General features: G+C 33.2%; 1 protein-coding gene across 12 annotated transcripts in view; it reads left to right on the forward strand.

The window, feature by feature from the left end:
* Positions 1-1,303: 1,303 nt before the first annotated feature.
* LOC129256894 (cadherin EGF LAG seven-pass G-type receptor 2-like) overlaps positions 1,304-16,025 on the forward strand; it is a 28,764-nt gene continuing 14,042 nt past the window's right edge. For all 12 annotated transcript variants that reach the window (XM_064097458.1, XM_054895112.2, XM_054895114.2 and 9 more), the window contains exons 1-19: positions 1,304-1,414; positions 3,882-4,171; positions 4,604-4,767; positions 5,464-5,610; positions 5,955-6,065; positions 6,678-6,837; positions 7,228-7,487; positions 7,966-8,149; positions 8,414-8,610; positions 9,077-9,283; positions 9,411-9,597; positions 9,871-10,117; positions 10,525-10,704; positions 11,049-11,175; positions 11,553-11,756; positions 11,878-12,116; positions 12,554-12,620; positions 13,123-13,202; positions 15,813-15,981. In XM_064097458.1, the coding sequence (XP_063953528.1) occupies positions 4,057-4,171; positions 4,604-4,767; positions 5,464-5,610; positions 5,955-6,065; positions 6,678-6,837; positions 7,228-7,487; positions 7,966-8,149; positions 8,414-8,610; positions 9,077-9,283; positions 9,411-9,597; positions 9,871-10,117; positions 10,525-10,704; positions 11,049-11,175; positions 11,553-11,756; positions 11,878-12,116; positions 12,554-12,620; positions 13,123-13,202; positions 15,813-15,981 (3,045 nt within the window). In that variant the 5' untranslated portion in view covers positions 1,304-1,414; positions 3,882-4,056. The remainder of the gene's footprint in view (positions 1,415-3,881; positions 4,172-4,603; positions 4,768-5,463; positions 5,611-5,954; positions 6,066-6,677; positions 6,838-7,227; positions 7,488-7,965; positions 8,150-8,413; positions 8,611-9,076; positions 9,284-9,410; positions 9,598-9,870; positions 10,118-10,524; positions 10,705-11,048; positions 11,176-11,552; positions 11,757-11,877; positions 12,117-12,553; positions 12,621-13,122; positions 13,203-15,812; positions 15,982-16,025) is intronic.

Here is a 16,025-nt window from a genome sequence, read left to right on the forward strand (position 1 = left end):
CTAATTTGTGTTTTGTTTAACAGAATGTACATGTTTATTTTCATGAATTTCAATGATTATGATATAAAGACATTGAATAAAATACATTAGCATCAAAGAAGATAATAATTTCACATATAAATTTCATCTTTTTGGGAACAGGTAAAGAATACTTTTAAAAATAGCTTTGATCACCACTTGTAGGACAATAGGAATATTAAAGTAAACAGAGAAATTGTAAAATGCTCCATGTATAAAAAATGATCTTTTTCTAAATATTGAAGATAAAAGTTAAAAGAAAAACTGTTAATGATAAACCTATTGATTCTATAAATGATTTTGTAAAATGTAAAGCTTTCCATTGAAAATTTTCCACAATTTTACAAATGTTATGTCAGTTCACCTATACCCTTTTTACACAGGATTTTCTTAACCCCGGACTATCGCTAACCCCGTACTATCCTTAACCCCGTACTATTTTTTTTCCTTTTTACACATGCCAAATTGTTATTGCTAACCCCGGATAAGGAATGCTTGCTTTTTACACACGAAACTCGCTAACCCCGGACTAGTGGTTTTTGTCGATCATTCGTAGTACAAGTACTTCACTCGTACCATTTTACACACGCTACAATTTCCTTAACCCCGTACTATAGGTGGGGCCAAATTGCCATTTAGCCCCACCTATAGTACGGGGTTAAGCTTAGCCCACTTTCGTTTTACACTAGCGATCTTAACCCCGTACTATCGCTCTTAGCACCGCAATTGCTGGGATAACCCTGCTTTTTTGCAGGGCCAAATAATCCCGTACTAAAGGTGGGGTTAGCCCACTTTGCAAAAATGCTGTGTAAAAAGAAAGTGGGCTAAGCTTAACCCCGTACTATAGGTGGGGCTAAATGGCAATTTAGCCCCACCTATAGTACGGGGTTAAGGAAATTTTAGCGTGTGTAAAAAGGGTACTAGATATCAATAGAATAGCTTGAACATTATTTTCACCAAGTGTCTCGAGAGGATATAAGGGAAAAAAAAGACAAGATTTGAGTTAAACACTAGCCTATTAAACACATGTTTAAAAGCTCTCTATTTTGGAGGGGTTAAAAGTATGTTATCTAACTCAATTTTTGATACCATATTAATACAATATCTTTGGAATGATAATGTTTGATTTTGAGAGATTATACTAGGTCAAATATAAAAATGTGTTTCAAAATAGTTTTCATTGATTTTAGCTTTTTGGACACTGCTTTAACAATGGTGATTATATAACATTCAAAATTTCTCATTGTTCTGGTTTCTTTGTTATTGTATTGTCTTTTTTATTGCAGACTGCTAGGATTATTCTTGATGATTGTGATCCTGCTGTTGCTCTTGATAATGGTCATCAGTTTGATGATTTTACCTGTGCTGCAGAAACACAATACCTTGGAGAACTCAGGTGAGAAATGCATGTTATTCTGAAAATAAGGTTAAGAATATCCAAGTCTCCATTTTATAGTTCAGATGTAAAATTACAAGATGAGATGAGCTTCCTCCTCTATCTCAATGCATCTTAGATTTAAAGAAATTGCTCTGCTATCACTGACATATTTCAATCATGATGAGATACAGCTGAAAAACTTGGACCAAACTTGTGCACATTAATATGTGCAGACCCAGAAATTGATATTAATGTGCTGATCATATTTTATAAAGCACATAAAAGTAGAATCTTACAAAGGCACAGTCATTTTCATACAGCCATCATTGTATTACAGGCTTGCTTGCAGCTGACTCATTTGTTCAGATTTTCTTTTTTTTATGGAAAATTACAAAATAACACGACTCAGTCAAATATCCTTGTGTAAAAACATGCCTGTCTATGTGTCAATTGAAAGTTTGCATGTAACTGTATACCTACCATTAGTGCTGTGAAAGATTTAGATATGTAAGTACTACTATTTCATGGGTATTATTTGTTCAAGGGCATTTCAGAGTTCAGACTGTCCAACAGCCTCATCTTCAAATCCTTAGGATAAAAGACATGTGAGCAACATTTGCTACAGGTTCCTTTATAAGCCTGTATCGAAACACAAGCCTTCTCCTCATTCAGACTATATACTATACACAAATCATATATTTTGACATTTGAAAAATATTTATATTTATCTCTTTTATTCGAATGAACTGACATAGTGTGCACTGTGTGTAGTTACTATTTTGAATAAATGCCAATGAAAACAAGTTTTATTTCATCATTTGATATAAACAATGTACAGTGGTGGGTATATTACTTGACCAGCTGATTTTTAACTTAGCCTTTCTATACTTGTTTTTTTATAAATGTTAATGTAAAAGACAAATATTTCTTTCTTCCTTGTAGACCAGTTTTTAATAAATGATAACGTTGCCTTTAATACAATAGTCATTATACCATGGTTATATAATTTGGTCTGAACAGACTTCATTCATCCTCCATCTTGCTAAGGCATTGACAGGAGTAGAATAAAGCTATGGTTAGTTGCAAGCACTCCCAACTGTCTGCGGCCAAATATTAGAGAGATGATTGATTTCTGCGCCCAGGCTGTCTCATTTTTCATCTCATATTCTGAGGGGTGCCTCCCTATTTTGTACATCAAAGTATGGGAATGCTATGCCGCTTTAATGCTACGAGGGAGGAAGGCATGGCCAAGGGGAGAAAAGAAGGAGAGAGAGAGAGAGAGTTGGGGGAGAAAATGGAAAAAAATGTAGATGAAATCATCAAAATAATGACTGAAGAGATGTGTAAATAACCAGAAAGTAAAAGAGAGAGTTCTTATATTACAAAAATTCCCTTAAGTGCTACATGAAATTAATGTTTTAATTCTAGAAAATGATTCAAACAGTACATATTATTGTATCGGTTTTAATAAAACTGTCAATGCATAAAAAATTGACTTCTCTATAAAGAATTCAAAAGAAAGAATAAAGTTTATGGTAAAGATAGACTATAAGAAAGGAGATAGGAATGATAATATTTTATAGATTAAGTGAAGTGGTAGTGTTTGGGGGGGGGGGTGTGGTAGTCTAGACAGAGGGGAAAAAAGATTGAGATACATTATAGTTGCTACTAGAGGAAGGATTTCAGCTCAGAGCTGGATAAAAGGGTTGGAAGAGGATAGACTGGGAAGGTGAACTAAATGGGCTGCAAATTTGTAGTATCTTGTTTCAAATAACTAGCGCTGATGAAAAATTCTGCCTCGGGTGTTGATTCGTAGGAACATGGAGGGTATTGAATTTTTAGAATGCCTCCAGGCTAGAATGTTAGGAAGGTACATCAAAACAAAGGAACAGAAAAGGCTTCACCAGCTTTGCTCTGTCAAGGAAAAAAAAGGATTATTAGATATACAAATGACTAATTGCTCTGAAAATGAATAGAATCTACTGTGATCTGGTGTTTAATTTCATTCTAGCTTGGGCATGGATTTTTTTAAAGGTGTTCATGAGAAAATAAGACTCCGTTCTCACTACCTTCCTAAAACTAGTTTACTGGAAACTAGTTTAATGTGTAATGAGAACGGTCGAAGCAATCTTGGAAGCGTTCTTCCAAACCGGTTCATGAAACCACCTCGCGATGTACTTTTCCATATCGCTTTGCCTCGTTAAATTGGTTTTAGTGTAAGTGAGGACACAACTGTTCTTCGGAAGCGAGGTGGTTTCATGAACAGGTTTGGAAGTGATTAAAGGATTAGCTCATTATTTTATAGCTTATATAATTGCGCAAAAATTGAAAATTGATTTTTACGAAGGTTTATTGTATATGTTTCTTAATCAAGATGAAAAATATTCTTGTGTGCCATTCATTTCATCGCTGAAATATCCTAAACAAAAGCAAAAACAATTTTACTAAGTTAACTAATGACACAATTTTCTGTAATTCACTGCAGATTCCTTGATCTGAATGGACCCTTTATCATTGGTGGGCTCCCAGAGCTACCAAGTGAGTTCCCTGTGGAGAATACAGACTTCAAAGGCTGTCTACGGGATATATACATCAATAATGAACTCCTAGACCTTGCTACCAATGTGGAGGACTATAACACCCAGCCAGGCTGCCCTCATATGGCTAATTTCTGTGAGAGTGACCCCTGTCATACTGGAGGGACTTGTGAGAATGGATGGGATCGTTATCATTGTCACTGCTCAGAAGGAAGTGGAGGTGTTAATTGTCAGGAAGGTATGATATTTGTAGATTTTTATTCTTCTAGTTTTGCCCTTTCGAAAATTATTATAATTTAGCCTGAAATAAAGTAACATTGATTAAAAGGACTATTGAATTTTGAAACATATTGTCAAATGTAGACAATGCTGGAATATAGACTTATGAACCAGTGAATCCGTATGTATATATTTTAACTTTTACTAGTATTATTAAAGTTTAAGTTACTTATTTGAAGCATGCTCTAAAGAAAGAAACCACAATGTTACTGAAGAATGTAAATATACTTGTAGTGTTGTAATTTCATCCCTATTGATATAATTTATTACAAGTAGTGCTCAACTAAATTTTTTTTTTCAGTATTGATCTTTCCATCACATAGGAAAGTTCTCCTTTCTCAAATAACATCAGTAAATCAATAATTGAATATTATCTTTTGAATAATTACAGCCTTGTCCACCCCGATTCGTTTTATTGGTGAGAGCTACATGAGATTTGATCTTGATCATCCAATCACCTTACCCTGGACCAATCGGGTTGTATTCCGTACTGGCCATGCCGATGGCGTCCTCATGTTTATCCAACTGTCAAACAACATCAACATTCGCATCGAGGTATGTTTGTATGTTCTGCAGAGCCAGAAATGTCACGAGAGATGTGTACTTATATTTCTTATATAATGTGTATCTGTGAGATATGAGCTGAGAGGTGATAGTATTGAAGTTGTTTATTCTTCTGTCTGTAACAAAACCATAATTTAGATTTGTATAGTTTAATAAGGTCTAATCAATTATAAGCACATTTAATTTCTTTTGTTTTTTTCTTGAACAAGTGTCAATCACAAGAGCAGTGTTCAGGATGTGATTTACTTGTTGGTTTTTTAGTGAAAATTGCTTTGAATTTATAAACTACCATCCATGAGGAATGTTATACAAGTACCACCAAGGTATTGATAATGCAGGTTAACTCATTGAAACTATGTGGAATGTGGGAACATTGTTCTCTTTGAAGGATTGAAAATTGAACTGAACCACATAAATCTTCTTAGCTAATCAGAAATTAATTTCAACCCATTGGTCCCATAATGCTATATTTGAAATAAATTTCTTCGGAATATCTATAAAATGACTTCTAATTGGGGCATAATGCAATCATGAATTAAAAAAAATGACAATGAGGTGAAGCTTGAGATTATGATGAGATGTAAATAGCTTATTGTCTTTTCATATTATGCTTAAATGGCTCTAGAAATAATGTTTCTTTGATGCATTGGTGTGTTATTTCTTACCGTTTCTCTTTGCCTGATCCAGCTTGTTGAAGGTCACCTTCATTATGTGACCAGTTCAGTAGATGTCCAACTTGACCAGGCTACATTCAATGACAGAGAATGGCATGATATCGAGGCAGAATGGAAAAATGATAAAATCAAACTCTCTATGGATTTTGACAAGTACAGAGTAAGTTATGCTTAAGTATTACTGTTAATATTATTGTTGTGTCTCTTGAAGCATTTATTATTTTAGCAAAACAGAAATGAAGATATTTTCTATCGCTGTAAAAATCATAGTATAACTCTATATCTTAATGTCTCAACACTTATGTAGTAAAGTCAGTATATCTATTATACTAAAAGAATGAAAGTGAAAAGACACAACGCCTCTTTACACAATGCATTCAATTATATGTAATACAATTTCATATCATTCCCATTACATTCTGTATTACCACTCACAAGCATCATCTTTCATGTAACACAATCATTATAATTTTTTTCTGATAATGATACAATCTTTGTCTGCAGACATCAGTTCGTGCGACTGATAACATCAATGGAAAGACTGTACAGAGGGTTGATCTAGGAGGTAGATTGACTGATAATGGAATGTATAATGCTTTCACTGGCTGCATGCAGGTAATTTAACAATACTTAAATCTCATTTATTGGAAATGTGTATTGTCATATACATCCCATGGTATTTTTTCTTCTCCGTATTCAAAATAATGTAGAAGAAAAAGTGGTTAGCTATCCAAACTTCTCTGTTGGAAACAAACGTAAATAAACCTTTTATATCAAGACCCAAGCACCAAGGCATAAATCAAGTCATTTTATACTTGTTTTGAAATATGAAAATCCCAGATAATCTGAGGAAAGTACAATGAAACAAATTATTGTATTCATTCTATAAAAAAACATTTCCAATGAAATATTAAAAAGAATAAAAACATGGATAATCAGAGCTTTTTAGTCTCCCTAAATTTAATGATTTTAACATGATTAACCATGAGTAATCAACATCTCTCTTATTTTCTAATTAATTACTTCATTGTATGAGGAAATATGGATACCACAGCTTAACATGCTATACTTGTTAAAGCAAATTGTGTTAATGTGTGATTTTTCTGTGGAAGAATGAAGCAAAACAAATGGTATAAAATTTAGAGTTAACATCGATTGCATATTGTGCTAAAGTAAAAATTATATATGATTGAATAATTCTGATATTGTATATTATGTAATTTACAGGGTATGTCTATTGGTGAAAGTCACCTTGATCCATCTACTGTTGAAGGAGTGAACATTGAAGAGGGATGTAATGTCCCTAAAGCATGTGATACCGCTCAGTGTCCAATAAACAGTGTATGTGTGGATCTATGGGATTCATTTGAATGCCAGTGTGATAAAGGTAAACTTCTTATTGATTCCATTATTTATTGATATTGATATATATGGTTGTATTGCTTAGAGCTGAAAATCTGTAATCTTGTATTATTGATTTATTTTACAGGCTTACAGTGTAACGAGTATGCACAAGAAAAAAAACACACTGAATTCAGTGTCTGAAATACAAGATCTTAATTCAATGTTTGGACTTTTAATCATAATGTTGTATGATAAATTTGTGTGTTATCCTAGTTTTGTTCTTCATACATTTGAGAATAATACATTGATGCATAACCAAAGGACGTAAATGACATCTTCAAGTAACACCCTCTTGGACATAAAATTCTTCAAATTGAATGTCATATTTATAACTATTCCAGCTATAATCTAGTGTTTGTTATCCTCTTATCAGGTTATGTTGGTCCCAACTGTGTATCTGCCTGTGACTTACGTGTCTGTGAGCATGGATCCTTCTGTAATCTTGACAAGTCTGCAGAGTTTGGCTACACCTGTACCTGTTCTGACCTCTACTATGGAGACCACTGCGAGAATATCATAGATGAATGTGATGATGATTGGTGGGGTCATCAGATCTGTGGGCCTTGTGAATGTGATGAGGAGATGGGCTTTGAATCTGCCTGTAACAAGACAACCAGTGAATGCTATTGTGCTGTGAGTATACATTTATTTTACTAGCATTTTGAATATATTGTCTAAAGTGAATCATAGACTTAGAATCTTAGAAGTGGGAAGAATAGAACAAATGCAGAAAATGTGAATATTCAATGCAAAAAATAACACTTATGAACTCATTATAAGATCAGACAATGACAGAGGAGGAGGGAGGGAGGTTGTGTGATGTATGTAAAGGAGCACGGAAATAAAAATAAATTGTAGTCAATACACACACATGAATATAGTTCACAAGAATAATGAGACTTATCAAAAGAGGTAGACTACTTCAGAAGAAGAAAACAAAAAGCTGGAAGTGGGGTAGGTTTGGGAGAGAAATTGGAAAGAAAACAAGAGTCTTGCAGAGAAAGTGAAAGTTTAAAATGAAATATCATTATAGATCATACAGTCTGAATTTGAAATTTATAAATCTGGTGAATTAATTATTTTAATGCATTTGATTCTACTAACGATATAGGAGCACTCCTACAGACCATCAGATAGTGATACATGCTTTCCTTGTAACTGCTATGAGATTGGATCACTAGGCCAGGATTGTGATCAAGAGACTGGGGCTTGTACCTGTAAGAGAGGTGCTATTGGTAGACGATGTGATGAATGTGTTGATCCACATGCTGAGGTCACTCTTAGGGGTTGTGAAGGTAATCATTGATCATTCAACAGGATTTCTTTACTGCTTTTTATCTTACATTTATACAAGTAACACTGAAATATCTGTTCTTGTTGATAGATGATTTGATTTCATATTTTCCATCCAATCAAAGATTTTATGCTAATTCTTATTCATGATTTCATGTTATAGTTATAAAGATGATGAAGAAGCCAATAGGTTTAAAGCACTCCATTGGAATTCCTTTTCATAGTAATTAATCAAAATTTTCATTGTTTTTCTTCTTTATTTTTAGTGGTATATGACTCATGTCCTAAGCGTTTTTCTGAAGATCTTTGGTGGCCAAGAACCAAGTTTGGAAAGACAGCTATCCTTGACTGCCCTGGAGAGAGCTATGGCTTTGCTACACGATACTGTGATTATGAGAATAACTGGCAAATGCCCAATCTATTCAACTGTACTTCAGATAATTTCCTCCAGCTTCAGAATATAGTAAGGAATTCTTTTTTTCTTAACAATTTTTTATTTGACACATGTTCAGAATATTGAGTAGAACTTGATAATCCAATCGGTACATAATGGTCACTCAGCATACAGCCAGATCATCATGTTGAAGTCTTTCTAATTTCTGATGTTAAGCAGTTCATTAGCACAGAATTACTACATCTCAAATATGGATACCTATGTTAGAGATTAGACAGGAGCTCTTGTAAGATTGTGTTCACAGTAATCTGGTCAGGATGCTGTCATGGCACTTTGAAATTTCACATTAGTTGAATGAATATGGTGTTTTTTATTTATTTTCCAAGATCTGGCAGTACTTAATAAATGATAATGTAAACAAACTAAAAATATAGCTTTACCTTGTAATCAGGAGTGCAAAGAGTTCATATATTCATGGGAATATGATGTTATACCTGAGGTGTTAAATAAATTGATTCCTCATTTATGTTTACAGCTTGAAAGTCTGCAGAATGGTCAAAAACTATATCCAGAAGTTTCCTTCAACATTGCAATGAAGCTCCAGGAAGCTACTAATGAGACAGATCATTTCCATGGGAATGACATCAATATAGCATACCAGGTCCTTGGCTATCTCCTCAGACATGAAAGTAAGCAGGTGGGACTGAATGTGACTGCCACCATCATGAAGTCCTTTACAAAGGTATGAAAATACTCCCTGTGCTATCTTCTTTATCAGCCAGTTCTAAGATATCACTGATAGATCCTGACATGTGTACAAAACTTTTAATTGTATATCATAACCATCACATCATATCCTTTTTTCACAGAATATTGTTGAGACAGTGAGCCGATTGTTTGAGCCTCAGAATAGAATTCATTGGGAGATGATTCAGGAGACTTCACGAGGAACGGCTGAGATCATGGAGGACATGGAAAAATTTGCTCTCAACATTGCAAAATTCACCAATTCTTTCTCCTATACCCCAGAATTCTCCATCATTACCCCCAATATCAGTAAGTCCTGTTTTATGCAATAGAAGTGAAGTTTCTGAAGATTTAATATTCTCATTGATATCATTTTTTGCATCTAGATTTGTATGAATTTGTGTTTAAAGATGAAGAAAGTAAGATATATGAAATCCAAGCCTACACAAGAATAATAATTCAGTGACTTGTGTATATTACTCATATGATTGACAAAGAGGTCATTAGAATAGTGAATACATACATTAATTGATAAATGAATTGAATGAATAATTAATGAAAATATTATTGTCTCCTCTACAGTCATGCACCATGATATCATCCTGCGTGAAAACTTCTCTGTGAGAGCTGTCCCTGAGTATGGGAAAGAAGCTTTACTTTCTCTTGATGATAACTCTCAAGTTCACATCCCTGGTGATCTGATCCAACCAAGGACAGAGATTGATGATCCTAATCAGATCTCTATTACTAGTAATGTTGCTGTGACAGCCTTCATTCTCTACTCCACTCTACAGAATCTTCTTCCCAACAGCACAATGGACAATGTCAGGTGAGCTGTCGCAATCAACTCCGTATGGATACAGTTCTCATATTATCCACCAGTCATTTTGATTGCATGAGTTTTCATCCCACCGCTGCCACTATTCCAAGTCACTGCGACAAAAATAATTAAATCAATTGTACAATTCAGTGCAACTATAAGTCAATGGCAGACCATGTACTAAAACTGTCAATCTGTTGTATATATTAAATGTATTACCTCGTATCAACTTGTGATACGGGACCTAATTGCTCATCTATTTTTTTCCTCATAAACTTTGAAAACAAATGTATGAACTTATTTCAGATTGTTTAGTTTTTGCTATATTTCTTTCTCCCATGTATCTCTCATTGCTTCTCGGTAGAAAAAATATCTATTTCAACTTATCATGTGTTCATTTTGTATCATAACTTTAGGAAACCAGATAACCATGTTGGTCAGATCATAGATTCTCCAGTAGTATCCTTCTCTATCTATGATGAGCTAGCCAATGGCACACTGCCTGACCCTCTTCTGTCTCCAGTCATTATAGAGTTCCAGTCTATAGATGCGGTCAACAGGAGTGGACCGCAATGTGTCTTTTGGGATTTTGAGTAGTAAGTACTTCTTTGTAATTGTCTTAACAGAATTTGGAAGGTTGTAAACTTTTTTTTTTTTTTTTTTTTTTTTTTTTGGGGGGGGGGGGGGTTCCAGTGCCTTTCTGCCCATGTAATATTTTCACTCTAGAACAGTTCTTTCTTAGCTACAGTTGGCTCTGCTCATCTAAACAATGACTATTATTTCCTTCCAGCACTATTCATTATACTGGAGACAATATATTATCCAACAGAAACAACTGAAATCTAAGATATATGTATACTAATGCCTGTAATGGTTTAGATATTTTCTTAGTTCTCAGAAAACTTTGAAAGACAAATATTTTTTCTTTTGAATTTTGTAGTAATAATGGCACTGGTGGATGGTCATCTGATGGTTGTGAGCTGAGTGGATATAACAGGACACATATCAATTGTTCCTGTACACATCTTACTAATATAGCAGTCATCATGGATAATGCACCTTACATGGTAAGCTATTCAGTCTTCTGAGTCCTGGTGGTAAAAAGGGTCATTCAAATGGAGAGATCGGTGTTGACCTAATATGTCAGGAATTTCTAATGATTTCTTCATTTTTTACAAAGCTTAAAGTGTTTCCAAAAAAAATATCTTCCCCAGAAAGGAATCTGTAAAGATCAGTGGTTAGTCTCTGTACACAACATTGAATTGTCATTGATAATAAATATAAAAACAGTATAAAATTGTGCAGAGTAAATTATCTCCTGTATTGTAAATTCATGTTCCTGAATTATATTTTCTTTCATTTTTGTGAAGATAGCAACACCCATCTTATTTGTCTCCTGAATTACCAATTTTTTTTTGGTTTTGTTTCAATATTCCCATTCCAGTATGTAGAGGAAGTGATGATCACTCTGTCTATAGCTGTCTATGTTGGTGTTGGTATTGCCATCTTGTGTCTCCTAATCACCTTCCTAACACTCCTGGGTGTGTCCAACCTACACACCAATCTCAATAGCATACATATCAATCTATGCTTTGTACTCATCGCAGCTGAGGTAACATTTGGCGTTGGCATCAGTACGGAAAACAATGTAAGTCACAATTCAAATTCATATTCTTTGAATGAGATGTTATGCTATACATATATACATTCTATACTATAATATGTTTGAAGCCTAATTCTGTTCATATATTCTTTTCCCCCCATAACAGTATGCCTGTACAGCCGTGGCCATCATCCTTCACTATGCCCTCCTCTCTGCGTTTGGCTGGATGTTTGTAGAAGGTATCCATCTCTACCGGATGATGACAGAGATCCGTGATATCAACACCGGTCCCATGACATACTCCTATGTTTTATCATATGGTCTGTCAGCTCTCATTGTTGGTTTGGCTGTTCCGCTTAGTAACATCAACTATGGCTCACAGGTCAACAGCAGAAATGAACATTTGTGAGTTCAATTCAATTTCTTTGATAATATCTAATGAGTTCATGAATTCATAATGTAAGTAGTTGAGATTAGAGTAGGCCTTTATGACAGAATTAAAAAAAACAGACCTGGGGGATGTAACAGATATGATTGACTACACATGATGATCAACATAATCTATTGTAAAAGTAAACCCAATGATCAGATGTTAAGTTTCTTTGGGGGCCCAGATAACGGTGAACAGTTGGAATATTTGCAACATCAATCATATTTTCTCAATTTATACAAATGTAATCATTCTGATTGTCACTTTTTTGGGGTGTGGGTTTTTTACTTCAAATTTTTCAGTAATTTGTTGTTTACAATTGAAATTTGTTTAGTCATTGAGAGTTTTTCCCCCCAAGTTTAAGATGTCACATTCTGCTTCTAAACATTTCATTTACTTTGTTTTTATACAGCTGTTGGTTTTCTGTAGAAGACTTGTTGATTTGGAGCTTTGCTGGACCAGTTCTTGCAGTAGTGGCTGTAAGTAGTTTATTATGTAAACAATTGAGCAGGATAGACTCTATGAATGTGTGTTATCCTGTGATGATAAAAGAATTTGATTGTTGCATACTTTCACTTTTATATTAGTTAAATATATTTTGTATTAACACAAGTATACAGAGTTTATCTTTATTACATAGAACATAAAACTTATTTCATAAAAATTACATAAGTACAGCCAATTGGATGATTGTAATTTCAGGTAATTAGGTCAAGATCAAAGGTCATTTGAGTTCAATATTAAAAATACAGTTTTGGGGTGAAAAATGCAGGTTGGGTGATCACTGAATACAGTTTCTCATTCCCAGAGGTTGGAAAGTCTGGTTTAAAGGTGCATGTTCACAATTTTTTTTTTGGGGGGGGGGGTAGGGAAATTTTTTGTTTTTACCCATTATTATTATTATTCCTTTGAGTTACACAAATTTTCAGCTCTGGTTCAAGCAACAAAAGTGTAATTGTTGATATTCGTATTGATTTTCAGATGAATATGGTAGTCATCTTCCTTGCCATCATGGAATCCTGCAGATCAGCCAATAAGAATCCAGAATTTGGCAAACTGAGGTAAGACCATAAAGATAATTGTGTGGAATGATGATAAGGGTTTGGTTTTAGTAAGGATTTAATGCACTTCTGGGTTTTTTTGTGTGTCTTCCATAAGTTATAGTCCTCTAATATTTCAATTCTAGACAAACACCTATCAGCAGAATTCATTTCAGACTGGTTGATATTTGATATCTTTGTATTGTAATACCAATTATCTTAAAGACGGAAGAATCAGTGAAGACTAATATTGTAATAAAGATTTCTTTCTAATTCAGGCATCGAGCATGAAGCCCGAATCATTTTTCACTAAAAACATTTTACATTTGTTATGATTTTTCTTAACATTGAGTTATACAGTCTTCTACAACACTTGTTTCTGCCAATTCAGGTGTATGGATATGTTAGATTATTTAATCTCATTCATATCAAGCCATACTTATCAGTTTAATCATATTATATACATATTGTACTGATTAAATAATGTTATAATGAAGTTATAAATAGTCACTTCTATACAAGATTTCCTAGACATGCAAAATTTAAATACAGTACAAGTAATATACAAATTTTTTTTTTAGAAGATATCGAAAATCACTTTAAACCATCATATTTTTCTCAAGTAAAATTGTTTTTGTCTTGAGTAATTATATTGTTAATGTTAATGGTCTCCAAGTCTTTTAAACTGTTTGTTTCTTCTTGTTATTCGCAAATACTAACTCACACACACACCTTAGACCACTGATGTAAGTTTTTATCTAAAAGCTGTGCTAAGTGTTTTTTTTTTAAATCTCAAAATTATTGTTTTCAGATTTAGCCTGCTTGTGTTGATGTTTATTATATTATTTTAGTTATATGAAAGGGGATATTGAGCTAATTAAAATGTACATTACAAGTTGCTTCATTCCATGGCAAGCATGTTTTTCTTTGATAATAAAGTCAAGCATTTCCTCCAAAAAAAAAATGACTAATGCCAAAAAAGAATGGAAAGAAAACAAAGATCTACAAAGCAAACAATTTTACTTTTTTTTTAAATTGTTTTTTTTTCCTTGAATTGTTTTCTTCAAATATTTAGGTTTGACTTGTTTTTCTGTCGCAAGTAATTGTATATTTTTAGTGTGAACACAATTTTTTTCTATTATTTTAAGTTGGAATAGTTATGAGTTTTCTGAATCATAGTAACTTTTCTTTATACAAAATGAAAACACTGTAATCTTTGTATAGTGATTTTGAATAATTATGCATTCATAAACTTTTCACTTCTCTATCTTCTCTCTAATGCATGATAATAGCTAATTTTCCATGCAGAGCTTTTAATATATTTTGCTTAAGTTTATTTATTTATTTATTTGTACTTTGCTATGTTATCTGTGTAGTATTACAGTGTAAAAGATCCATAATTTAATCAGTGATAAAGTAGAGATAAACATCATTAAAAATATTAATTTAAGCAGAATTTCTCGGTACTCACTTTGAATTTTCACAGTTGTATCTCTGAAAATGCACAAGTAGTCACTTCTCTATGGCATTTGGGTAGTTGGGCTATGCACAGTTTTTAATACTTTGTCCCCCATAACTTGACACCTTTGTGTAAAATCTGTCTTTTCTTAGTAAATAATGAATATTAGAATTGTATAAATGTCCTGTATAACTGGAATAATTTGCGTAAAGAAGTCAAATTTTCCCATTATGTGCATTTTAAGGGATACTTTCTCTTGGTAAAATTGTTGTTATGGTTATTAGGTCCATGAATGAATTTCTTTGAGATTAGCTTGGTTTTTTTGTTGTTAATTTTGGTAAATTACTTTGATATACACCATTTTTTGGATGTCTGCTTTTATGACCCAGCCGTTATTACTGAACCCTGATGATCATACTTGTTGCCATATTATACAGGGATCATGGACACAAGCATTTTCAAGAAGTGATTTATGATTACACAATTATTTGCATCATTCTTTGTACGATATAACAACTCATGATTTTATAGAAAAATACAAACTTTTTATAAAAGGGATGAATCGAGTATTAGATGATTTAGCATTAGATTTACTTTGGCTGTATAGCTTTGTTCATCTTAAAGTGAGATAAATCCTTAGAAAGTAAATTTTTTTTCTTGAAATTTTTTCTCATGTAGGTGTATGTGAGCTCTTATTTTATTTGTCTTTTGTTACTCCTTTAAAGATGAAAATCTGGTTTAAACTGTCTCACATATTTTGAGATATAAGTGAAAATTATTGCATATTCAATCGTAGAGCAATGTGTTTCCTTTTAACAATAGTGTTATCCCATGACAATTTTTGAACACATCTGAACTATATTTTTTCTTAAATCTATATTTCTAAAACTTTTTATGCTAGTCTTCTTGTTTTGTATGATTAATAAAATGTTTGATTGAAGCACTTGCATATTATACAGTAAGCTGAAATATTCAAGCTAAGTGTGTTACTTTGTAATTGTAAGGTTCATACGTATGTCGTTATTAACACAAGATGTCTACACGTTTGCATTGATCTCTGAATTGAGGAAAAGGCATCTCTCACTAATGCAAGTTTTAATGAGAAAATTATAACAAATTCATCAGTTCTTATTCCGTTAATTACCTGTACTATTTTCGTTGTCCTTTGCTAGGTCTGGTATCCGATCAGCAGGCATCCTACTACCATTGCTTGGTATTACTTGGGTGTTTGGTTTATTAGCTGTCAATCAAACTCTCATCATCTACCAGTATCTATTTGCTATCTTCAATAGCATTACAGGAATAGCTATTCTTCTATTCCACTGTGTGCTTGATTATAGGGTAAGCTATTTTCACTCATTATTTTTGTCTGTTTTTATAACCAA

This window comes from Lytechinus pictus, chromosome 3 (genome assembly GCF_037042905.1).
Source record: "Lytechinus pictus isolate F3 Inbred chromosome 3, Lp3.0, whole genome shotgun sequence".
NCBI lineage: Eukaryota > Metazoa > Echinodermata > Echinoidea > Temnopleuroida > Toxopneustidae > Lytechinus > Lytechinus pictus.